Source organism: Piliocolobus tephrosceles, chromosome 8 (assembly GCF_002776525.5).
Source record: "Piliocolobus tephrosceles isolate RC106 chromosome 8, ASM277652v3, whole genome shotgun sequence".
NCBI classification, from domain to species: Eukaryota; Metazoa; Chordata; class Mammalia; order Primates; family Cercopithecidae; genus Piliocolobus; species Piliocolobus tephrosceles.
This window is the reverse complement of record NC_045441.1, coordinates 117621838-117646774: the sequence shown is the minus strand read 5'-3', so window position 1 is coordinate 117646774 and position 24937 is coordinate 117621838. Positions and strand designations below refer to the sequence as shown.

The following is a 24937-nucleotide window of genomic DNA, read 5'->3' as shown; positions in this document are numbered from 1 at the left end:
TAGTATCTCATTTCTTGTGCTATGTTTTCTTTAATTAAGAGTGAGTTTGAACATGTACTTAACATGTCCTTTGTCTATTTTTATTTTTATTTATTTAATTTTTTTGAGACTGAGTTTCGCTCTTGTCACTGTGGCTAGAGTGCAATGGCTCAATCTTGGCCCACTGCAACCTCCACCTCCCATGTTTAAGGAATTCTCTTGCCTCAGCCTCTTGAGTAGCTGGAATTATAGGCGCCTGCCACCATGCCTGGCTAATTTTTGTATTTTTAGTAGAGACGGGGTTTTGTCATGTTGGCCAGGCTGGTCTCGAACTTCTGACCCCAGGTGATCAGCCCGCCTCGGCCTTTCAAAGTGCTGGGATTACAGGCGTGAGCCACTGCACCAGGCTGATCTTTATAACTTAAGAAGTTAGCTCTTTGTCATGGGGCTTACACTAATCTCTTTCAGTTTGTTGTTTTTCTTCTTACCTTAGCTGTGCAAGTCTCAAACAAAAAGAAGAGGAAATTACCCTCTGATGTGAATGAAGGGAAAACTGTTTTTATCAGGTATGTCTTTCTGTCTCCAGAATTGCTTTTGCATGGTCTTCATAGATCTCTTCTCCTTCTCCTCCTTTTCCTTCTCTTTTTGGCACTAGTTCTGTTACCTAGCCCAGAAAATTTGATCAAGCACATCTGGTCCCAGGAACATACCAAACAATGAGAAATGTAGGACAATCAGAACTATAACGCAGAAGACAGATAGCATGGGTCCTGACATCATGTCTTCATTCAGATTTCATGCTTTGTAATTGGGTTGGCATCATTTGGAAGAAATCAGTTCAACTGTTAGAAACATCTTGCTTCCAGCCTTTGTTTTAGGGGAGTACTGGGGAGGAGTGACGCTGCTTGTCTCGAATGATTTCTCTCTTTATGCCTAAATTATCTTCTGATGCAGTGTCCAGAATAAAGTAAGGCATCTCATCTGTTTCCAGGAAAACTGGGTGGGAGTGGGGTTGGAGATAGGCTTTATTTCATGTTGCTGTTGCTGTTTAGCTCTACTGACTGCAATAGATTGCTGCTTTATAAGGTCAGGATGTCTTCAGTCTACCTCAGGCATGCCTTCTAGTCCTTCTTAAGTACCAGTGTACTAGGGTCATTTGCATCTGATTTTAGAGATATATATTTTATCTTCTTGTACACTCTTTTAAAATTATTTTCTTGGGTGTGGTGGCTCAGGCCTGTAATCTTAGCACCTTGGGAGGCTGAGGCAGATGGATCACTCGAGGGCAATTCGAGACCAGCCTGGCCAACATGGTGAAACCCCGTTTCTACTAAAAATACAAAAATTTGCCATGCATGGTGGCATGCACCTGTAATCCCAGCTACTTGGGAGGCCTGAGGAACGAGAATTGCTTAAAACCCAGAGGTGGAGGCTACAGTGAGCTGGGGTTATGCCACGGCACTCCAGCCTGGGTGACAGAGCAAGACTTTGCTAAAAAAAAAAATGTTTTCTTATACAATTTATGTTCATTCTAGGAAATTGATGAAATACATGAGCAAAAAGTCAGAAAAATTAACCTTAATCACTACTCAGAGAACACCTACACTACATGCCCACATCATAAAGATTCACAGAGGTGAATTTATACATGCTATACTGAAGCCCATTTTCTCACCTAACTGCATGTCTTTCCATGTATTTTAAAATTTGTATTATTTGGAACTGCCATATAAATAATTTTGTATTTGTGGAAGATCTGTCTAACGGGAAGGAAGAAATGTCACAAGTGAAGAAGAAGCCTATGACCTCAGTACTAAGGATACCATTCCTTATACACCTTTTAATTAATAAAGAACTTAGGGAAATAAAGGGGTGGAAGAGAGAAAACCATGTCTATCATGAAGCAGATTAAAAGAAATAATGTAGCTAGGATATGTCTTATTGCAGAAAACCTTTTTTATCTGGGTTATCCGTGAAATAGAATCATTCATGGGGCTGTTCAGTGCATTTAAGAGAAGTAAAATTACAGATACTTATTAGGGGCTGTTTTTCTTATCCCTGGAAGGATTTACATAGTTGGGGAAATGAGGAATCTTTATACTGTGTTGAAATTTTAGGACAACAAAATTTCCTTCCAACATTTTTTTTAATCCCATCGAGAGAAGTAAGTAGTTTTCTTTTTTTGGACTTCGTAAATTTTACTGTATTTGCTTTTGTGTTACTGTTTTGAAGGATTTTTCTGACTTTAGTAAGATTTTAACTGAAGCCTGGATTTAATAGCAACACAGAGGGAAAAATGGCTAATTGAGAGACAGAATTTTACTTTTCTCACTAGTCTACTGTGAGTCTTCTAGTTTATAGTAACAGAAATGAATTTTGGTCAATTTAAGTGAAAGAAGAGGGTTTCAGAATCAAAGTTGTCAAAGAGCAAGCCTCAGGAAGAGGCTGAAAATCTGGGCAGTTCTGGGGCCCTAGGTGATAGAGGCTGTGAGTCTTTTCTCTGGGGACACCCCCCCCCTTTTTTTTTTTAAAGGTATAGCATATATTCTGTAAAGTACATTAAGCATATAGCTCAGTTATAATTTTATGTGTATACGTCCATGTGGCCACCACCCAGATCAAGAGGTAGAAATTTCCAGCACCTCAGAAGTTTCCCTGGCAGGGGCCACCGCTGTTTTGAAATGAATCTTTACCTGCAGTTTCTGGTCTTTGTATGTGTCTGTTCATGTTTTCATATTCCTGAGAAAGAGAACCTCATTGACAAAGGAAAGTCAGTTGGGGCCAAGGGTCACTGGGGGCCATCCCTGTGTATTAGTGCTATTTCTGAACAAGGGAGAGTTGATATCTAACGCGCTTACATTGTCCTGGAGCATAGGATCTCACTTATGTAATTGACCTTTCTTGTGATCATCTGGTTATCTTCCATAGAAATCTGTCCTTTGACTCAGAAGAAGAAGAACTTGGGGAGCTTCTCCAACAGTTTGGAGAACTCAAATATGTCCGCATTGTCTTGCATCCAGACACAGAGCATTCTAAAGGTATGTGTTGTCAGCTGGCCAGGCCCTAAAAGGGTTGAGACCACTGCGGTGGGCACTGACTAGGTTACGAGAGCATAATGTATGCCATTTCGAAGGTTTCACCATCCATCCAGCCCAGGTTTCAGGGTTCTATAAAAGTACCAGGGATACCAGGCACAGTGGCTCACGCCTGTAATCCCAGCACTTTGGGAGGCTGAGGCAGGCGGATTGCCTGAGCTCAGGAGTTCAAGACCAGCCTGGGCAACACGGTGAAACCCCATCTCTACTAAAATACAAAAAATTGGCTGGGCGTGGCAGCGTGCACCTGTAGTCCCAGCTACTCAGGAGGCTGAGACAGGGGGATTGCTTGAACCCGGGAGGTGGAGGTTGCAATGAGTCAAGATCACGCCACTGCACTCCAGTCTGGGCCACAGAGCAAGATTCTGTTTAAAAAAAAAAAAAAATGTACCAGGGACATCCTGAGGTTGTCTTTAATGGTGTCAAACTCAGCCTCTTTAATGGTGCTGCTAGCCATAATTTTATCTAAGCTTTTTAAGCCCTTGCTTATTTACTTTAGGGTAATGAATTCCATTTTTGCTCTTTGCATTTCAAATGTGATAGTATCTCATGGGTACTGATCACTCCACATTGCTTGAAATTACCAGGATCTTTTTTTTTCCTATTGCTTTTGTTAGAGGTAGAAGCTGATAGAGAAACTCTGTTGCAGTGGCAGTGGTTACAAGGAAAACTATGTTGCAGGAGTGCTGCCTTAGGTTTTTTTTTCCTGAAAGCTATTTCTTTCAAGTTTTAAGGGTTGACCATTCTTCATTCTAGTATACTGTTGTTAGGTAAGCATCTTTCCAAGCCATTCATAATCTTTGATTTCACCTATTGCAGTCATTCTCCTAAAGCACTAAGTTCTTCCTTTTTTTTTTTTTTTTGAGATGGAGTCTCGCTCGCTCTGTCGCCTAGGCTGGAGTGCAAGTGGCGCCATCTTGGCTCACTGCAAGCTCCGCCTCCCGGGTTCATGCCATTCTCCTGTCTCAGCCTCCTGAGTAGCTGGGACTATGGGCACCCGCCACTGTGCCCAGCTAATTTTATTTTTGTATTTTTAGTAGAGATGGGTTTTCACCATGTTAGCCAGGATGATCTCGATCTCCTGACCTTGTGATCTGCCCATCTCAGCCTCCCAAAGTGCTGGGATTACAGGTGTGAGCCACCGTGCCTGGCCTAAGTTCTTAATTTATTGTGATTCATGATTCCTTTGAGATCTAGCAAAAGCTGTGAATCCTCTCCTTAGAAAAATGCTGCTTCAGAGGGTGTGTGGGCTCTGTTGAGCCTATCCATAGCTTAAGAACCTCCATTCTAAACCATTTTATTTTTCACATTGACAGGACCTAATCACTTTTGATTTTTACTCGGCTAAAAAAAAGTAAGACCTGGCCAGGCGTGGTGGCTCACGCCTGTAATCCCAGTACTTTGGGAGGCTGAGGCAGGTGGATCACCTGAGGTCAGGAGTTCAAGACCAGCCTGACCAACATGGAGAAACCCTGTCTCTACTAAAAATACAAAATTAGTTGGGCATGGTGGCACATGTCTATAATCCCAGCTACTCAGGGTGCTGAGGCAGGAGAATCGCTTGAACCTGGGAGGTGGAGGTTGTGGTGAGCTGAGATCGTGCCACTGCACTCCAGTTTGGGCAACAAGAGCAAGACTCCATCTCAAAAAGAAAAAAAAGAAAGGGAAGACTTGGTGTGTACCTGAAATGTCAGCTACTCAGGAGGCTGTGGGGAGCCCAGGAGTTTGAGGCTTCAGTGAGCTATGATTGCCACTGCACTCGAGACTGTGAGAAAAAGACCTCCTCCATCTCTTAAAAAAAAAAAAAAAAAAGATGTGAATAAGGCAGCACTGTGGAACAGAGTTAGGGATCTAATCCCAGCTATGCTACAGATCAACTGGGTGATTTTTGGCAAATCATTTAACTACTGTTACCTTCAGGTTTTCATCTATAAAATGAGTGGGTTCGAGTAATCACTTAAGGTACCTGCAGCTCTCATGTTTAGTTATACTACTTGGATCTTTTCCATTTCTAAAATGCTTTTAGACAATTTGAATTGCATAGAATGTGCCAAGTTAGTGGTATGATATTGCTTTACTTTGACCGTAGTGTCTTTTGTCTCTTTTTTAGTGCAGTAGTATATTGGGTTAATAGTTTTAGAATTAAGCCTACAATTGACTGACTAGATATCCCTTGTGGTCTATTAATGTTAACAGAGTTCATGATCTTAATAAGCATAGTTTTAATCATTTTTTTAAAAAATATATTGTCCTTCCCTAGCTCATTAAATTTTTCTGATACCTTTTCTGCCTACTCATGCAGCTTCGTGCTGCTCCTATAATTTATCCCTCTCAGCATGCCATTTCACTACCTGGAAGAGCTCAGTATTAACTGTAATCTTTTAGGGAAATGTTAAGACTGAACCCAGTACTGACTCTGGAAACTCCAGTAATAAAATTCTTACCCTTTCAGAGAGAAGCACCCATTTTCTTCATATTCAATCTAATTAGATTCATTTGAATCTGCCTGTTAGGATCATTTTCCCCATATTTCCTTATTTCTTTCTATTGAGTATCTATTAATGCTGTACACTATGGTAGGTGCTAGGGATATAGAAACAGACAAGAATTGTGGTCATTTTTCCTGTGGTATTCATTCTGTTTGGGACGATGTCACCTGACTAGTGCTATAGTAAAGATGTGAGTGGAGGATAGGAGGCAGGAGGGGACACAGAAGCTCCTAGATGGTGACCTTTGTGTTGGCCTGGCGCATGTGTCCTTTCAGTTAGTCTGTGCCATTCATTTTTATAGGAGGCAGAAGACCAATGCCCCAGTAGCTCTAGGAAATATGGCACTTTCTGAGAGAACATTTAAAATTTAAAGGAATACTAAACAAAATTATGAAACTTGTATTTCTTTTTTGGAATCTACTGAAAGGTAAACTTGCTTTTTTTGCTTATAAAAGTTTTTTTTTTTTTTTTTTTTTTTTTTTGACTGGGTGCGGTGGCTCACACCTGTAATCCCAGCACTTTGGGAGGCCAAGACAGGCAGATCACCTGAGGTTGGGAGTTTGAGACCAGCCTGACCAACATGGAGAAACCCCATCTCTACTAAAAATACAAAATTAGCTGGGCATGGTAGCACATGCCTATAGGCTACTCGGGAGGCTGAGGCAGGAGAATCACTTGAACCCAGGAGGCAGAGGTTGCAGCGAGCCAAGATTATGCCATTAGACTCCAGCCTGGGCAACAAGAGCGAAACTCCGTCTCAAAAAAAAATTGTTTTTTGTCAACAGCAGAAATAAGAGATGGGTTAATCGATCTGGCATCTAATTAAGGAAAGGCATGCCTTATGGAGATTCTAGAGTATGAGCCACGAATTGAACTCCTGGCTTTCTGGTTGCCTGCTATATTTCATATAGTAGAAGACAGAGACTTTTACTCTGAGAGGCAGATCTGCCCATATCTGATGCCTCCCAAGTGACTATGAAACCTGTGAGACAGTGAGATCTGTAATTAAGTTCAGGGTTAAGTGGTTCCTGCTTTGCTTTTTAGTCCTCTAATAGGTACTTCATAAGTGATGCCGAATTAAGTGTTAGGCTGGAATTTCTCTACCATTTCAGGTGGATATTTCTTTCCTTTCTTTTTTTTTTTTTTTTTTTTTGAGACAGAGTCTTGCTCTGTCACCCAGGCTGGAGTGCAGTGGTGTGATCTCAGCTTGCTGCAAGTTCCACCTCCCGGGTTCACGCCGTTCTCCTGCCTTAGCCTCCCAAGTAGCTGGGACTACAGGTGTCTGCCACCACGCCCGGCTAATTTTTTATATTTTTAGTAGAGACGGGGTTTCACCGTGTTAGCCGGGATGGTCTCAATCTCCTGACCTTGTGATCTGCCGGCCTCGGCCTCCCAAAGTACCGGGATTACAGGCATGAGCCACCGCGCCCGGCCTTTTTTTTTTTTTTTTGAGACAAGATCTTGCTCTATCACCCAGGCTGGAGTGCAGTGATCATGACTTACTGCAGCCTTGACCTCCCAGGGTCAGGTCATCCTCCCACCTCAGCTTTCTGAGTAGTTGGGACTATAGGCATGCACCACCACACCCAGCCAATTTTTTTTTTTTTTTTCTTTCATAGAGACAGTCGTGTTGCTCAGGCTGGTCTTTAACTCTTGGGCTTAAGTGATCTTCCTGCCTTGGTCTCCCAAAGAGCTGGGATTATAGGTGTGAGCCACCACACCCAGCATTCACATGGATATTTCTTATTAAGAGAGATCATGAGACTAAAGTTCTAAGAAGAATTAGAACAGATGAAGGAAGTAATAATAAAATTTCATTAAGAGCAGTGGTATCTTCGTCTTGATTATTTGGTACCTAACATAGTGCCTGTCTCAGAGTGCAGTGTGCGTCACTTACTGATGGAGATAAATTCTGCAAAGTTCATTATCTGGTGATTTTGTCATTGTGTGAATGTCATAGTGTACTTACACAAACCTGGATGGTATGGCCTACTACACACACAGGTCATATGGTAGAGCCTGTCGCTCCCAGGCTACAAACCTGCACAGCGCAGCATGTTCTTATACTGAATGTTGTAGGCAGTTGTAACATAATGGTAAGTATTTGTTTATCTAAATGTTTCTAAACGTAGAAAAGGTATAGTAAAATGCAGTATAAAAGATAAAAAATGGTACAGGGCATTTTTGGTACAGTGTACCAAATGTACCTGTACCAAATGGTACAGGGATCTGCCCTATATAGGGCAGATTCATTATAATCTTCTGGGACCACTGTTGTATATGCAGTCTGTCACTGACCAAAACATCCTTATGCAAGTACCTGGCTGTACTTAATAAATGGATGCCACCTGCCCCTTCCACTCTGTGTCAGGCTGCTGCCATTTGTAGTGTTGTCTTTGGTTTATCTGTGGGAGTTTGGGATCTCACTGAATTGTGTCTTCTTGTGTAGGTTGTGCATTTGCCCAGTTCATGACTCAAGAAGCAGCTCAGAAGTGCCTTCTAGCTGCGTCTCCAGAGAATGAGGTAAGGAAGCTATTTCCTTTACCTTATAACACAGGAGGCAGTTTGGCTCTTAGGGGCAACATCTGATATTTACACAAAGCTTTATTATTATTATTATTATTATTGTCAGTAATAATAAAACTAACACTGATTTAGCACTTTGTTGTGTTAGGCACTGAACTTTACTTGCATTATCTTATTTAATCATTACATCAGCCCTTTGAGGTAGGCAGAATTATGATCTCTACTTCATAGGTGAGGAAATGGGGATAATAACGTATCTGATATTTGTTGCTTGCTGTCTGTGTCAGCCTCTATCCTAGACTGATAACATGAAAGACTAGGATAAGAAGGTGTTAAGGTCGTCTGTGAAGTAGAGTAGATGTTTGAGAGAGAATACGTGTGGGTGATGGAGAATTACTCCATTTGTTCTACAATCGAGTATAATGTTATTTAATATTGCTGTTATTTCTTAAGTCCTCTTGAGTAAGTATTCTACTGTTTCATTAACTTTCTTTATAATACTAGACATTTGCCTGTTTACAGATAATTTTCCTCAATTTGGGTCTACTTTGGGACTAATCAACTCCCAGAAAATAATTTATTTACTGCTGACTGCCTGAAATACACATGTGGCCTTTTGCACAGCTATACTAAATATTGTGAGGCCCAGTGATCCATTTGTAGCTAGCTGAGCTGAAACGTCACAGGGCTTGGCTTCCATAGCATAATTGATGCTTGCCATATCCCTTTCTGTGGTGTTCTTGTCAGGTGCTTAGTTTCTAGTTTCTACTCATTATGTGTTGTTTTTGTTTTTTTGAAACGGAGTCTCGCTCTGTCGCCCACGCTGGAGTGTAGTGGCGTGATCTCTACTCACTGCAACTCCGCCTCCCGGGTTCATGCCATTCTCCTGCCTCAGCCTCCCAAGTAGCTGGGATTACAGGCACACACCACCATGCCCGGCTAATTTTTGTATTTTCAGTAGAGACGAGGTTTCACCATGTTGGCCAGGCTGGCCTTGAACTCCTGACCTCAGGTGATCCATCCACCTCAGCCTCTCAAAGTGCTAGGGTTACAGGTGTGAGCCACCGTGCTCGGCCATTATGTGTTTTAAGAAGGGGTTGTGATCTGTTACAGACTGGTGGGCTTAAACTGGATGGCCGGCAGCTCAAGGTTGACTTGGCGGTGACCCGTGATGAGGCTGCAAAGCTTCAGACAAAGAAGGTGAAGAAGCCGACTGGCACCCGGAATCTCTATCTGGCCCGAGAAGGCTGTGAGTAGGGAGATGTAACCCAGGCTTCCAAGTAGCTGTCCCTGTGCCATATCATTGATCCAGCAATAGTATGTTTGGGAGCATGTTTCAAATTAAAAACCCAAATGTTCTTTTTAACAATTTTATATGATCATTCCACTTTAATAAATGTGGCTTTCTGTTAGTAAACCTTCACTCATTTTTGTGGATTAACCGTCCCATTATCTTTTATGCCTGGTTGCCTTTTGTCTTTTTCAATAGAGGATTGGCAAGGCAAAGAGGGAGAAAGAACTCCAAATACCTTTGCTTCTTGTCATCATTTCTAATAAGAGGTTTTCATTATGACTAAAATTACTCTTTTGGATTATTCATGGATTTAAAATGTGCACCCAGTACTTTCCTTTCGTGTAAGAAAGACAATCAGAAATTAGCTTTAAATTTAAAAAAAAAATTCTTTCTTCTAGGTCACACAGTATTTATCAGCTCACCTCCTCCATAGCTTCACAGCCTGTACTAGTAATGTCCATTAGCCTTTGACACCAGCCCTCTATGGCAACATAACTGTTTTCGACTGGCTTATCTCGCTGGTTAGTAATGGACCTCAAGTACATAAGGAACAGCAAAGTTAAGTTCCAAGGGCAGATTATAGGTGGAACATTGTGCATTCTAAATGCCCAAAATGTATTTATGTTCCATACCTCTTCCAGGCCTTTCTTTCTGACTTTGGGCATGTACGTGAAGATTCTTTGAGGGGAGAGAAGGAGAAGAGGAATAAAATCACAAAATGTTCAGAGTTTTAGTCCTTGAGAGCAGCTCTGAGCCCAGAACTTAGCCCTGTATCCTATTTCTGGACCTAACCAAATGCCATCGTGTCCTGGCCAACATAGTCCTCTGGGCCCTGTACAAAGAGTTTGCATCATTCAAATCACATTCCTCTTGTTGCTCAGTGAAAATTCCCTTGTTGATGTCTTGGCCTTTTTCCCTCTTTCTGCAGTGATTCGTGCTGGGACGAAGGCTGCAGAGGGTGTGAGTGCTGCTGATATGGCCAAAAGAGAACGGGTGAGTAGATTAGGCATTGACCTTCAGGTTCTGTGTGGCCTATAAATCAATCAAAAATAGTTATCGAATGCTCAATGTGCTCATAAAAGAACCAAGTATGGTCACAGACCATACTTACTGCCCTGTTAGAGAGAAAAAGCACATAGGTGAGACAGCAAGTAACCCAACATTATACATAGTATTCTATCTGCTTTCTATGCCAGTATAAAAGAACTGTGTCTTATTCTTTGTTTCCCTAGTGCTTGGCAGTAAATGTTTGCGTACACATGCTGCTAGATCGTGCAGTAGACAGTCAGAGGCTAGGGCTACGTGTAATTAGGTGTTAGTATAAACACAGAATAATGTAGAAGGGCAAGATCAGAATGGTCTGGAGTTATTAGGGAAGGAAGAAGATATGGCTCTTGAAAGGGGTAGCTGTCAGTTTGGAGGAGTTGGTGTCTCCAGATTATAAAATCATTTTAGAAAAACTCAAGTCTTATGGACGTTTCCGATGTTAACCAATACCGTTATATTCCTTGGCTGCTTGGTAACGTTCCCAGTCATTTTTGCTTTTTCCCATATAACTTGCTTTCAAAAAGCCAAGCCAGCCTGGAATGGTAAAGATGCATAATCATAAACAGAATTAGTTATGGAACCTTAACATGCAGATGAGGAACAGGGGTGAGAGTGTAATGATGGCAGGAGGCAGTGTATCTTTTTTTCAGTGTGCACAGGTTCTGCGCTAGTGTTTTCAACTTTGGTAGTGAACATCTGGAAATCATAGGCTCTGGAGACCCATCCCTAACTGGAGAAATTACATAAAATTTTAAAGCCTCAATTTTATAAGGGCATTATATACCCATGTCTGACCACAATGCAATAATGACATATTTAGTTTAAAACTAATTTTGTTAGCAAAAAGCTCATTCAGGGATAGGTATGCATTATACATTCACAGCAGGCACAGCTTTTCCTGACAGAAAAATAGTCTGTTGAACTTAAACATGATAGCCTTTTCAGATGTTCCTTTAATAGTCATTTTCCAGGGGATTTGTTTATTTTGTGATTTGTTGGTACTTTTACCAAACAAGAAACAGCAGGACTGAGAAGGCTTGACAAAAGAAAAACATTTAATTGAAAACTTTTTTTCTATCAACTTGGTTTTGAAAAAACTAATTGGAAGAATAATATCATCTTTCATTTCATTTTAGACACAGATCATGCAGGTACTGGGGTTTTGTGGCAGCATAGTTGAGGGTATTGCTCTAAGAGCAAAATATGGTTCTGTGGTCATGGATATTCCTTTGCCTCAGGGTGGCAGAGTTGAGACAAGACAGCATTCTGTCAAGTATTCTTTGAATAAGTTCCATTTCCTTTTGGAAGGATTAGATAATCAGTTGAGTTGGTGGGTAGATGAGGAGTGGGCATAGATGTTAACCACAGTATTATCTGTTGTTTGCTCTGGGCTACATTTTGAGCTAGGGATTTTTTTCTTTTTTTTTTTTTTTTTGAGATGGAGTTTCACTCTTGTTGCCCAGGCTGGAGTGCAATAGCGTGATCTTGGCTCACCACAACCTCCTCCTCCCAGGTTCAAGCGATTCTCCTGCCTCAGCATCCCGAGTAGCTGGGATTACAGGCATGCACTACTATGCCTGACTAATTGTTGTATTTTTAGTAGAGACAGGGCATCACCATTTTGGCGAGGCTGATCTTGAACTCCTGACCTCAGGTGATCTGCCTGCCTTGGCCTCACATCAGTGCTCAGAGACTGTGTTCTACTGTTCCATTTTATAGATGAAAAATTGAGGCTTTAAAATTTTATGTAATTTCTCCAGTTAGGAATGGGTCTCCAGAGCCTATGATTTTACTGTTACCCACCCACCATCTTGTCCCTTTGAACTTTTCTTTCCTATACTGGGCATTGTAAAGCTGCAGTGTGGGCAGTTTCCATCCATTTTCTATGTGTGTGGTTATGGGATGGAGATCATAATTCTTTCCTTTTGGAGAATTTTGAGCCTCGTCTTAAAAAGAGTGAGTTGTACTGTTAACCATTGGTTTTTCTTTCAGTTTGAGCTGCTGAAGCATCAGAAACTCAAGGACCAGAATATCTTTGTCTCCCAAACCAGGCTCTGCCTGCACAATCTCCCAAAGGCTGTAGATGACAAACAGCTCAGAGAGCTGCTGCTGAGTGCTACTAGTGGAGAGAAAGGGGTGCGCATCAAGGAGGTGAGGCGTGGCCCTGTCTATCTGGAACTTTCATTCTGATCTGGGGTCATATCAAGCATTTCCCTCAGGCTTCGGTGCTAGATTTTTTTTGTTTGTTTGTTTTGAGACAAAGTCTCACTCTGTCGCCCAGGCTGGAGTGCAGTGGTGCAGTCTTGACTCACTGCAGCCTCCTCCGCCTGGGCTCAAGCAGTTCTCCTGCCTCAGCCCCCTGAGTAGCTGGGACTATAGGTGTGCGCCACCACGCCTGGCTAATTTTTGTATTTTTGGTAGAGAAGAGATTTCACCATGTTGGCCAGACTGGTCTGGAACTCCTGACCTCAAGTTATCTGCTCAGCTCAGCCTCCCAAAGTGCTGGGATTACAGGCGTGAGCCACTGTGCTAGGCCATCAACAGACTTTCTTCTGGACATGTTGTCAGCATGCATGGCTGAGTTTAGCAGTTTCTTGGTTTTGTTCTTTTTCTTCTAAAAATTGTCTTTTACGTCTGAATTACAGCAGAATGCAAGGAAGTCTCTGTCTGCATGAATTGATTTAGCAAGCATTTATTAAATGCCTTTTGTGTGCTTAGCATTATACTTTGTGCTATCATGTGAATTTTCTTGCAGAGAAAATAATCTGCTTTGCTTTTTGGAGAGTATTTTACTCCTAGTTAGATTCTTACCCTATAGTCAGAGTCACCTATGCCTGTCGTCAACACAGGAAGCCATGTAGATGTTCAGCAGTTGAATTAGAAAAACGCTGGGTTCATTCCAACTTGGTTAGGCTTTGTGAGTACAGAACTTCTCTGCCTCCACACTCCCCTTTGCATATTTCTCTTTTCTTTTTTTTTTTTTTTTTTTAAGATGTGGTCTTGCTCTGTCACAGGCTGGAGGGAGTGCAGTGGTGCCATCTCAGCTCACTGCAGCCTCCCCCTCCCAAGCTCAAGCAATCCCCCCACCTCAGCCTCCCAAGTAGTTGGGACTATAGTTACACACCACAATGCCTGGCTAATTTCTTTTTTCTTATTTTTATTTTTCATTTTTGAGATGGAGTCTCACTCTGTCGTTAAGCTGGAGTGCAGTCACGCGATCTCAGCTCACTGCAACCTCCGCCTCCCGAGTTCAAGCGATTCTCCTGCCTCAGCCTCCGAGTAGCTGGGACTACAGGCACACACCACCATGCCCAGCTAATTTTTGTATTTTTAGTAGAGACAGGGTTTCACCATGTTTGTTAAGATAGTCTCGATCTCTTGACCTCAAGTGATCCACCCGCCTCGGCCTCCCAAAGTGCTAGGATTACAGGCATGAGCCACTGCGCCTGGCCGATGCCTGACTATTTCTTATGTTTTTGGTAGAGACAGGGTTTTGCCATGTTGCCCAGGCTGGTCTCAAATTCCTGAGCTCAGACGATCCCCCTGCTTCGGCCTCCCACAGTGCTGGGATTATAAGTGTGAACCACTGGGCCTGGCCTTGCATATCTCTGTCATACTACTTACTATTGCCCTGGCCTCAAACTGTCAGTCAGTCACTTCTCCCCACTAGACTGAGTTTTTGAGGCAAGCGTTATCTCATTATCCCCAATCCTTGGTGTAGTACCTGCTACATAGTCATCTCTTGGTCAATACTTATTTTTAAAGTACCATTGCCAATATTTTGGGTCTGCTTTACTCTGTTTCACCACTCTAAACTGTTTTCCTAATCCCTGAAAACCTCTTTAAAATGTATGGATTGGTATTTGGGACATTACATGAGAGAATGTGAATATATCAGCACATATCTGACACCACTCTTAGTAAAACTGCTCAGTGTTACTGGTTATAGGGGAGGGACAGTTGTGTAATTTCTCATATCATCTGAATACTTAGTGTCTGCACATTTAACACCTGTCATAATTTAGAGAAATTTATGTTTATTCTAAAATATTTGCATTATGTTGAATTTTCCTCCTAATTCCTTCTTATGTGTACGTGTAGTGTCTCAGTAAGATGGTAAGTATCTTGAGAACAGGATCTTCATTATATGCTTCTCTTGATTCCCTTACAGTATATGACAGTTCTAGACACAGAGTGGACACTGGACGTAAACTAAATGTGGCATCCATGTGTCCCCAATACTTAGCCGTCTCCATTACATGAGAATGACAGTTTCGGTAGTAATGGCATGTAAATGATCAATTTTCTCAAAACATCCTACTGTACTTTGGTGCCCCAGATGTTTGCTACATCTGGCTTAAGGATTTAAGGGAAAACCACACTAGAGAGGATCTGAGCTGCAGGCAAAGAGAGCTGAAACGTCTTCCTGTATTTCTGAGTCTGTATGTTGGAGAGACTTTTTCCTATGCTTGAAATGTCTTTCTTATCTAAAGCCATCAGTCCTTCCTCCTTCCCTTCTTTAATAATTTCCTTCCTGAGGGCTTTTTTCAGTGGTAAGATCTATGGACAGTATTCCATCCTCGGCAATAACTTGTTACACTCTGAAAATACCATTACCTCTCAATTTGTATGTATCATGAACAGTTGTGTTTGTATTGTGTTTGTTTTCTAACGTCCAAACCTCTTTATAAATTTTCTTTAGGAAGTTTTGTTTATGTGCTTATTTTAGGTCTCTGTTGATGTCTATAAACTAGTAGAAAGCAAGAAAATATTATTTTAATCTGTTTTATGGTGTTAGGTGAATTCTAATAAGATGGACACACATAAGTGTTATTCCAGTGTGATTTTTGTGATGGTGGTATAAATGAAGATTATGTTTCAATAACCTGATTTTTTTTTTTTTTTTTTTTTGAGACAGAGTCTCACTCTATTGCCCAGGCTGGAGTGTAGTGGTTTCATCATGGCTCACTGCAACTTCAATCTCCCCAGGCTCAGGTGATCCTCCTGCCTCGGCCTCTTGAGTAGCTGAGGTGCCACCACACCAGCTAATTTTTTGTATTTTTTGCAGAGACAAAGTTTTGCCATGTTGTCCAGGCTGGTCTCAAACTCCTGGCCTCAAGCAATCCTCCTGTCTCAGCCTCCCAAAGTGCTAGGATTACAGGCATGAGCCACCATGCTCACCCAATAACCTTATTTTTTATTGACTCTATTAAAGCAGTTCATGTCAGGCAAGGCTTCTCATTCTGTAATTACGGATTTTTTTTCTTGCTCTACTCATAGTGTAGAGTGATGCGAGACCTCAAAGGAGTTCATGGGAACATGAAGGGTCAGTCCCTGGGCTATGCTTTTGCAGAGTTCCAAGAGCACGAGCATGCCTTGAAAGCCCTCCGCCTGATCAACAACAATCCAGAAATCTTTGGGCCTCTGAAGGTAAGCCTCGTCCTCTGGGGAGACTTGTTTCCCTTAGGACCACTTGCAGGAAACCAGTCTTCTCCTTTGTGCCTAGTGTCCTCTGACATTTGAGGGGTGGGAAAGAGTGGCAAGTGGACAAAAAAAAAGGTGGGTTGAGGGAAGGTGTGTGAAGGGGAAAAACTCAACTCATTGCATGCACAGATTTAGAAGTCTAATGAATGACATTCTATCTCCTTCTGACAGAGACCAATAGTGGAGTTCTCTTTAGAAGATCGAAGAAAACTTAAAATGAAGGAATTAAGGATCCAGCGCAGCTTGGTACAGAAATTAAATGGTCCATATTTTTAAGGACATAATTAAACTCTTCTATTTTGTTCAGTTTGTGCTTCTGCTGTCTTAGAGTAGTTCTCCCTTCAATTAGGTTTTTTTTGCTCCCAGTTCCCTTTAGTCCCTGTTCCCTAAGCCTCTCCAGGCCATCTTCTTATCTGCTGGCCCATGTCTGATAGCTCTACAGCAGAAGGGAAAGGAAGGAGAGAGGAAGCAGACGCATGTTATTTCCAGTCAGCCGTTCTTTACAATGTTTCGTGATAGTACGTGCCAAAATTAATGGTTGAGGTTAAGGTTGCCCGTTACTTGTAGATTTCAGTTATCTCTTCCATATTTTCTTTTATTAGTTGGCTCCAGAAGTGTGAAGCCTGATAGTTTTTTTTTTTTTTTTTGAGACGGAGTCTGGCTCTGTCGCCCAGGCTGGAGTGCAGTGGCCGGATCTCAGCTCACTGCAAGCTCCGCCTCCCGGGTTCCCGCCATTCTCCTGCCTCAGCCTCCGGAGTAGCTGGGACTACAGGCGCCCGCCACCTCGCCCGGCTAGTTTTTTGTATTTTTTAGTAGAGACGGGGTTTCACTGTGTTAGCCAGGATGGTCCCGATCTCCTGACCTCGTGATTCGCCCGTCTCGGCCTCCCAAAGTGCTGGGATTACAGGCTTGAGCCACCGCGCCCGGCCCCCGAAGCCTGATAGTTTTATACAGTTTTTAATCTGGTGTGCTATAGAGGGTGGAGCAGGGACTTCAGGAATAGGTGTACTCATGCTCATACTCTGGCTCTGCCCTTTTTGCTGCATGTTCCTTGGCAGTTATTACCGCTTTGAACTTCAGTTTGTAAAATGGGTGGACAACAACATCTGCCTTACATGATTGCTGAGGACTAAATGAGATAATACATGTCCATCATCTAGCATACTGCATGGTCAGCACACAGTCAGTACTCATTCTCTTACCCATCTTCCCCCAGGACATGCAGGGCCAGGTTATTCTTGACTCTTATTCTTAGAGCTCTCATTGATATTGCACAGCAAAATTCACTTGCATATACAGCAAACGTGTAGTCTTTGTGGTGTATACCGAGAGCATTACCAACAGATGAGCCATTCTGGTGGTTAATGCAATGGCCCTCAGTTGGAAAATCTGGGATCTGGTTATTGTTCAAGGCAACTTTGTTACCCTAGATGATAGAATTGCTTATTACTGTTAGCCATTGTTTCAGAGGTGATTCTGAAGCTACCAGTTTTGTTTGTTTGTCTGTTTGAGATGGAGTCTTGCTGTGTTGCTCAGGTTGGAGTGCAGTGGTGCAATCTCAGTTTGCTGCAACCTCCACCTTCTGGATTCAAGTGATTCTCCTCCCTCAGCTTCCCGAGTAGCTGGGACTACAGGTGCACCCCACCATGCCTGGCTAATTTTTGTATTTGTTTGGAAGAGACAGGGTTTCACCCTGTTGGCCAGGCTGGTCTGGAACTCCTGACTTCAAATGATCCACCTGCCTCAGCCTCCCAAAGTGCTGGGATTACAGGTGTGAGTCACTGAGCCCAGCCTTGTTTGTTTTTTAACATCCAAATGACTCTATTTGTTGCCTGGATTTATATTCATACTGTTCTTTTGTGTAAAAATGCCTCTACTCACTTCGCATATGCAGATCAAATGATCCCTTTCAAGTAGCATTCCTCCACCTCTCTCAAAAGATAAAGGCCGTCTTTACTTGATTTTCATGAATTTCCTTAAGCTATGTAGTTTTTTTTACTTTGGTTTATTTGTGTATGCATCTCTTGTCTCCACCTGGCTGTGAGTCCTGAAGGGTAGACACTTTTTTTTTGTATCCTAGAAACAGACTGGCATACAATAGGCATATAATAAATGTTCATTGTATCTGGATTTCTAAGGTGAAAGGGAAGAACAACACACACTTATCATTACATTAATTTCACTTGAATCTTCTGTTTCTTCCACTTCAGTGCAAATACTTCTGTAACATCCTTGATGCCTTCCTTTCCACAGCGTCTTTTCCTTGTCGTCTTCGCTTCATTTATTCCATTCCTAATGTTCTTCCTTTCTTGAAAACGATCCGAGTTTCTGACCTATGTCATTTTTCTTCTCTCTGAAGAGATTTATTTCGTATTTCTTGCAGACAGGGTTACTGGCAACAAATTCCCTCCATTTTCTTTTGTCTGAGTAGGTCTTGTCCTTAACTTTTGAAGGATAAGTTTATCAGATACAGGATTGCAGGTTGGTGATTTTTTTTCTTTTAAAACTTTAAATATTAAATATCTCACTTCACTCCCTTCTTGCTTACATGATTTCTGAAGAGAAGTCTTGGAAATCTCTCTGAACTTACTCTGGTTTGGGAGGGTGCCTATTAAAAACAAAAGAGAGAGAAATTTGATGTAATCTCATCCTTGTTCCTCTATAGGTAAAATTTTTCCCCTGTCTGGCTTCTTTCAAGATTTTATCTCATTTTCTGCAGTTTGTCTATGATATGACTAGTTGTAAATTGTTTAGTATTTATCTTATTTGGTCTTAGAGCTCTGAGTTCCTTGATCTGTAGTTTAGTGACTGTCATTAGTTTTGAAAAATTCTCAGCGCTTATTACTTCATTATCTTTTCTGTTGCTTGCTTTCTTCTTGTATTCTCTTTCTACATAGGTTACACCTTTGATAATTGTCCCACCTACTGGCTTTTGAATCTTGGGCATGCACTCTCCCTTATTTCTGTGTTACGGGAAGGGGAATGGTTATTTTGTGCCCCCCACGCAGTAACCATCTGTTACTATGGCAGGGCTTATGAACTACATGTATTCACTTTCCTCTAGTCTCCAACTGTGTGGGGGAAGAATTCCTCTTCTTTCATCTAGCTCACATAAAGCTCATCTTCTGTTGAGTATTTGCAGCAAACAAAGCTCATCCAGAAACCAGATGGCATTTTCTTGTTTTATGCAGCAAAAAGTGAGATCCAAGCCTGCAACTGGTGAGCCTCAGAAGGGGAAACCAGAGCCTGCAAAAGACCAGCAACGGAAGGCAGCTCAACACCACACAGAGGAACAAAGTAAGGCGCCCCCAGAGCAGAAGGGGAAGGCGGGCTCTACCTCATGGACCGGGTTCCAGACCAAGGCTGAAGTGGAGCAGGTGGAGCTGCCTGATGGAAAGAAGAGAAGAAAGGTCCTGGCGCTCCCCTCACACCGAGGCCCCAAAATCAGGTGAGATGCAGGAAAGCAGCAGCATAGAACAGTGGGTGGGTTCTAAGCGGGTTTGTTTTTGCTGAGTTCTTTTCTCTTTGTGGCATTTGTTTGGTTGAAAAGGATGCTTGGTGCTATGTATTCCCACACACGGGGTTAACACGTGAGTCTTCAACACCGTCAGAGATGTCACTCTTAGATCAGTGGCATAGAGGCCTCCTAGGGCAGGCTTTTGTGCCCCTTTTCTCCTCTTTTAAAGAGTTTCCTGTTGTCTAGATGGCTATCTCTGCCAGCTGAGGCCACATACTTGAGGTTCAGTGGTAGTTTCTGTTTGGGGCAGCAGATTAGTGCTCTACAAAAATAAATCTTTATAAAATATTTGTTAAATAAACGAAGGTTTTTGAGATATCCATGGGATTTTGTATATTTATTTATTTTATTTTATTTTATTTTTAGAGACAGTGTATTATTCATTTCTTCCACTGCTATAAAGAAGTACCTGAGACTGGGTAATTTATAAGGAAAAGAGGCTTAATTGGCTCATGGTTCCACAGGCTGTATAGGAAGCATGACAGCAGCTGCTTATCTTCTAGGGAGGCCTCAGGAAACTTAACCATAGTGGAAGGTGAAGTGGGAGCCTGCACTTCACATGGCCAGGAGCAGGGGGAAGGAGCATTTTAAACAACCAGATCTTGCGGTAACTCATTCACCGTCATGAGAACAGCACTGAGGGGATGGTGCTAAACCATTCATGAAGGAGTCATCCCCATGATCCAGTCACCTCCCACCAGGCCCAGCCTCCAACATTGGGGATTACAATTCAACATGAGATTTGGGCAAGGACACATATCCAAACCATGTCACAGGGTCTTACTCTTGCCCAGGCTAGAGTGCAATGGCATGATCATAGCGCACTGTAACCTTGAACTCCTGGACTCAATCCACCTGCCTCAGCCTTCTGAGTAGCTGGGACTTTTTAGTTTTATTTTAGTAGAGACAGGGGGTTGCTATGTTGCCTAGGCTGGTCTCAAGCTCCTGACATCAAGCAGTTCTAAGTATACAAATACTGAGCTTTCAGAGGGTCTGTTGCAGTATCCCTTTTTAGAATGACTTAACGTATCATGGGCTTGGGAAGGGCCAGTGTACAAAGAGGAATTTTATCCCTTGAGCTAAGAGAACCTAGGGGTGTCAAATTAGAAGAAGGACTCAAGGTGACACTCAGCCATTTTATTTCAGGTTGCGGGACAAAGGCAAAGTGAAGCCCATCCATCCCAAAAAGCCAAAGCCCCAGATAAGCCAGTGGAAGCAGGAGAAACAGCAATTATCTTCTGAGCAGGTGAGTTCTGCAGGACATTCAGCTTTGGTATGGCATGTTTCTGCCAGATTGTAGCCATGTTTGTACCTTGATTAGCTGCGCCAAAAAGAAAAAAAGAAAGACTTCTGTGTAGGACAGTAGCTTTTTAGAGAATGTTGAGGTATACAATATAAAAGTGGAGAGAAAAAAGTAAAATGAACCTCCAGATGTTCCTCTGTTTCAGCAGTCTCCTTGTTTTACGTATTCCCCATAACATGCTTTCCCCACTAGAGTATATTAAAGCAAAGCCCATTTCACATGTAAATATGTCTCATATGAAAATGAAACATTGCTCAGAAAAACCTCAGATTGCATCTCTAACTGATGAGGCCTTAAACACACACACCTTACGCCATTATAATATCTAATGAAACTAATAAACCCTTTATCATCTACTACACAAATGATATATTAAAGCCATATTAAAATTTCCCCAATTGCCTGAAAAATATGTTTTTATACTTGGTTAGTATGAGTCGGGATGCGAAGTCCACACATTATACTTGGATTTTTAATTTCTTAAATCATTTTTTTCTTCTCTAATATCCATTTTCCCTTACCACCCTTTTTTCCATGCTATTCATTTATTGGAGAAACCAGGTCATTTGTGTTACATTTTTAGCCATTTGCTTCCTCGTGGTGTCATTTAACTTGTTTCTGTGACACCCCATCTTGCCTGTCACCTGGTAGTTAGTTCAGTCTGGTAGCTTGATCAAATTCAGTTTTCTTTTTTTTTCTTTTTTTTGAGATGGAGTTTTGCTCTTGTTGCCTAGGCTGGAGTGCAATGGCACAATCTTGGCTCACTGCAACCTCCGCCTCCCGGAGTAGCCTCCCAAATAGCTGAGATTACAGGCACGCACCACCATGCCCAGCTAATTTTGTATTTTTAGTAGAGACGGGGTTTCACCATGTTGACCAGGCTGGCCTCGAACTCTTGACCTCAGGTGATTTGCCTGCCTTGGCCTCCCAAAATGCTGGGATTACAGATGTGAGCCACCATGCCTAGCCTTAAGTTCAGTTTTCTTGACTGGAGTATTTCATGGGTGGTGTGTGTGTTTCTTTACATCACCTGAGGCACATACTACCTGGTTGCCCATTTTTAGTGATTCTGAGATTGATCAGTAGATTTGAGGATTGTCTGCCTTGTCCCTCCATTGATGAAGTCCCCAGTTAGCCTTTCATGTAATGGCCTTAGCAATTATTGATGAGTGTTACCAGATCCATTATTTCATTATGGGTTACAGAATGCCGATTATTTAAACTTCTATCCTTTTGCATTTTTAAATAGAACTCTTGAAAGAAAAATCTTCCTTTGTCAATTACTTGGTTACCACAAAATATCATTTGTATAGGAAAGACAGGATAAATGCTTGATTTTTTTTTTTTCTCTCTCTCTCTCTCTATTAGTTTTCAGAGTAATGAGCTGTTGCCATACCGGCTCATTTTTTAGTATTATGAAATCCTGACTTTTCGTATACTTGATGTGTTTCAAATACTGTGATTATTCTTACTCTGTCTAAGGCTGGCGGAAGCCCCCGCAGGTTGGCTTCTGAGTCTTTCTAATGTGGCCTGTTTGTCTGGTAATATCCTTGCTTTCTAGTGCAGGATGTCCAGGCTGAGCTCAGGTACCTCTTCCCCAATCCTGACATTAGCCATTTTTCCCAAGGAGCCCTAGTTCCTTTTAGTAGTAAACGGTGGTCCTACATTCTTGAATACTTGAAGTCAAGCTTTCTTCTCCCCTTTCCTAGTCTCTTTCCTTTAAGGGTAAAAGCAGCATTAGCTTCCCATCCTACTCAAGAAATCTGTGTCTGGGAAGTTTCTGACCTATACCATACTATATTATAGATCTCTGAAATCCTGTGAGCAGTGTTCTTGGAGAGGGAATGGGCAAGCAAGAATGGCCAGATTCTGTGCTGGCTTATCTGCTTTGAGGCTAAAGTGAGGCTTTGGGAGCTAGAGTGAGAGAGGCCCTTGAGCCCCCAACACAGTGTGTTAGACAGGGAAGTTAGTCAGGCCCTGCTCTGTTGGTCTAATTTCTTACCAGTGGATGATTCTGTTTGAGCCTTTCTCTCTAAGGGTCTCTCTCTAGAAACCTACCCTTTTCTGGTAGACATGATCTCTGCACACACTTTCTTTCTTGGGTGGCCTGAGGGTAAGGTGATATATAGTCTTTGAAATCGATTATATTATGTTTCTAATCCTTTCACTTGTAGGTATCTAGGAAAAAAGCTAAGGGAAATAAGACGGAAACCCGCTTCAACCAACTGGTCGAACAATATAAGCAGAAATTATTGGGACCTTCTAAAGGAGCACCTCTTGCAAAGAGGAGCAAATGGTTTGATAATTGATGATGCCAGTGGGCTGGGTAAGAAGCTGGGTTGTGTACTTTCTGGTGACACTCCTGGGCTCCTCCCCATCCCCCATGTCTCTCACTGAGGGAAAGAAAATCCCCGAGGGCACTGCCACTGCACTGGGAGGCACCCTGGACTGTGTACATCTGAACTTTGGTCCATCCTTTGATGAGTGGTTCGTTAGCCAAAAGAGAAATATCGGAAAGACATCATGATGCTTCTTGCATATTATCCAGATTATTGTATGAAGTTGTGTCTATAATTATTACCAATTTTTGTTCTTTATTTCTCAAATGGAAGCAATTGAAAAAGCATTCTGGAGTGCTGAATTTTTAAGATGTATGTTTTGTTAAGCATATTCTCTAAATGAGATACTGTGTGGCTTTTTAGTAACAATGTCATTTCTAATATGTGTGACTCCTTTATTATGTATGAACGTCCTTTGACAGTCCTAATTCAGCTCTGTAGTCTTACACACTGCAGGAACTAAGTGACAGCAGAGAGAAATGCTTTCTAACCTAATCACTGCAGGCGGAGACACTTGGAAAAGAATGGGGGGAGGTGGGGCCTGGCAGAGAGCAGCACTTATGTGTTTGTCAAATGAGGGGATTTCCAGTTGAATTGGTCTGCAGTGGCCTAAAGACACTAGCCTGGTTAGTGATGACCTGCATTTCTCTCATAGAGCACCTCCTTTTTCATCGTACCCACTAGCTCTCTAAGGCCTCCTTAGGACACCTGATCCTCATTAAGTCTGCCCCTTAAGATGGCTTCACACCTACTAAAAAACTCCAGAGGTTTGACATCTCACTTTGATTGAAATCTTGTCTTCCTATAACATTTGATTCCCTGGGCTCTCCAGCCCTATCACCTCTGCTTGTCTTTATCCACTCTCTTCTTCATTCACTTTTGGCTACACAGGCCTTCCTTCCATCTCTTGACTCTTGACCACCTCAGAGCCTTTGTATCCGTTCCCTTTGCCTGGAGAGTTTTTCCTTTGCATCTTTTACTTGTGACTCAGATCTTCACTAGTTGTCGCCTCCTCCTGGAGCTCTTCCCAGACTATCTAAAGTAGGGCTTTTATTCACCTCCCCTCTATCTTGCCCCCTTACTGAATTCTGCTTCCCTGTTTCTTCTTCTTTTTTTTTGAGTCAGTCTTGCTCTGTCACCCAGGCTGGAATGCAGTGGCACTGTCTCAGCTCATTGCAACCTCCACCACCCAGGTTCAAGCGATTCTCCCACCTCACCCTCCCAAGTAGCTGGGACTATAGGCGCACGCCACCATTCTTGGCTAAATTTTCTATTTTTAGTAGAGATGGGGTTTCATCTTGTTGACTAGGCTGGTCTTGAACTCCTGACCTCAGGCAATCTGCCCTCCTCGGCCTCCCAAAGTCTTGGTATTACAGGCGTGAGCCATCACGTGTGGTGACCTGCTTCCCTGTTTTTTTCTAGCACTAATCTCTATCTGAAATCATTTGTTTCTTTCTAGCACTAATCTCTATCTGAAATCATTTGTCTCTCCAGTTAGAATGTATGCTTTGTGAGAGGGACTTTATCCCTCTTGTTCACTCCTGTAGACACAGTGCCTAGTACTGACCCAGGCACATAGTAAATATTGAATAAATATTTGTTGAATGAAAAAAATAAGGTAGGAAAGGAAGAAACAGTACTCGGTAGGCAAGAGAAAAAGTTAGGAGTGTAACCCAAAATTCTTGATTCCTTAGTCTAGTTGAGTGTTACAAATAATGCTTTGAGAGAACCATTGCTGAGCTAGAAACATGGTTATTTCTTTCTTTCTTTTTCTTTTTTTTTTTTTTTTTTGAGACAGAGTGTCCCTCTGTTCCCCAGGCTGGAGTGCAATGGCGTGATCTTGGCTCACTGCGACCTCTGCCTC

The 24937-nt window shown here is 42.2% G+C and overlaps 1 protein-coding gene across 1 annotated transcript in view; it reads left to right on the top strand.

Moving 5' to 3' along the window:
• Positions 1 to 23471, top strand: part of RBM28 (RNA binding motif protein 28) — a 32058-nt gene extending 8587 nt beyond the window's left edge. The window contains exons 9-19 of the mRNA XM_023223442.1: positions 473 to 545; positions 2908 to 3017; positions 8013 to 8086; positions 9203 to 9338; positions 10312 to 10376; positions 12423 to 12581; positions 15711 to 15860; positions 16086 to 16160; positions 19106 to 19362; positions 20578 to 20677; positions 22909 to 23471. Coding sequence (XP_023079210.1) covers positions 473 to 545; positions 2908 to 3017; positions 8013 to 8086; positions 9203 to 9338; positions 10312 to 10376; positions 12423 to 12581; positions 15711 to 15860; positions 16086 to 16160; positions 19106 to 19362; positions 20578 to 20677; positions 22909 to 23043 — 1334 coding nt within the window. The 3' untranslated portion in view covers positions 23044 to 23471. The remainder of the gene's footprint in view (positions 1 to 472; positions 546 to 2907; positions 3018 to 8012; positions 8087 to 9202; positions 9339 to 10311; positions 10377 to 12422; positions 12582 to 15710; positions 15861 to 16085; positions 16161 to 19105; positions 19363 to 20577; positions 20678 to 22908) is intronic.
• Positions 23472 to 24937: the final 1466 nt, after the last annotated feature.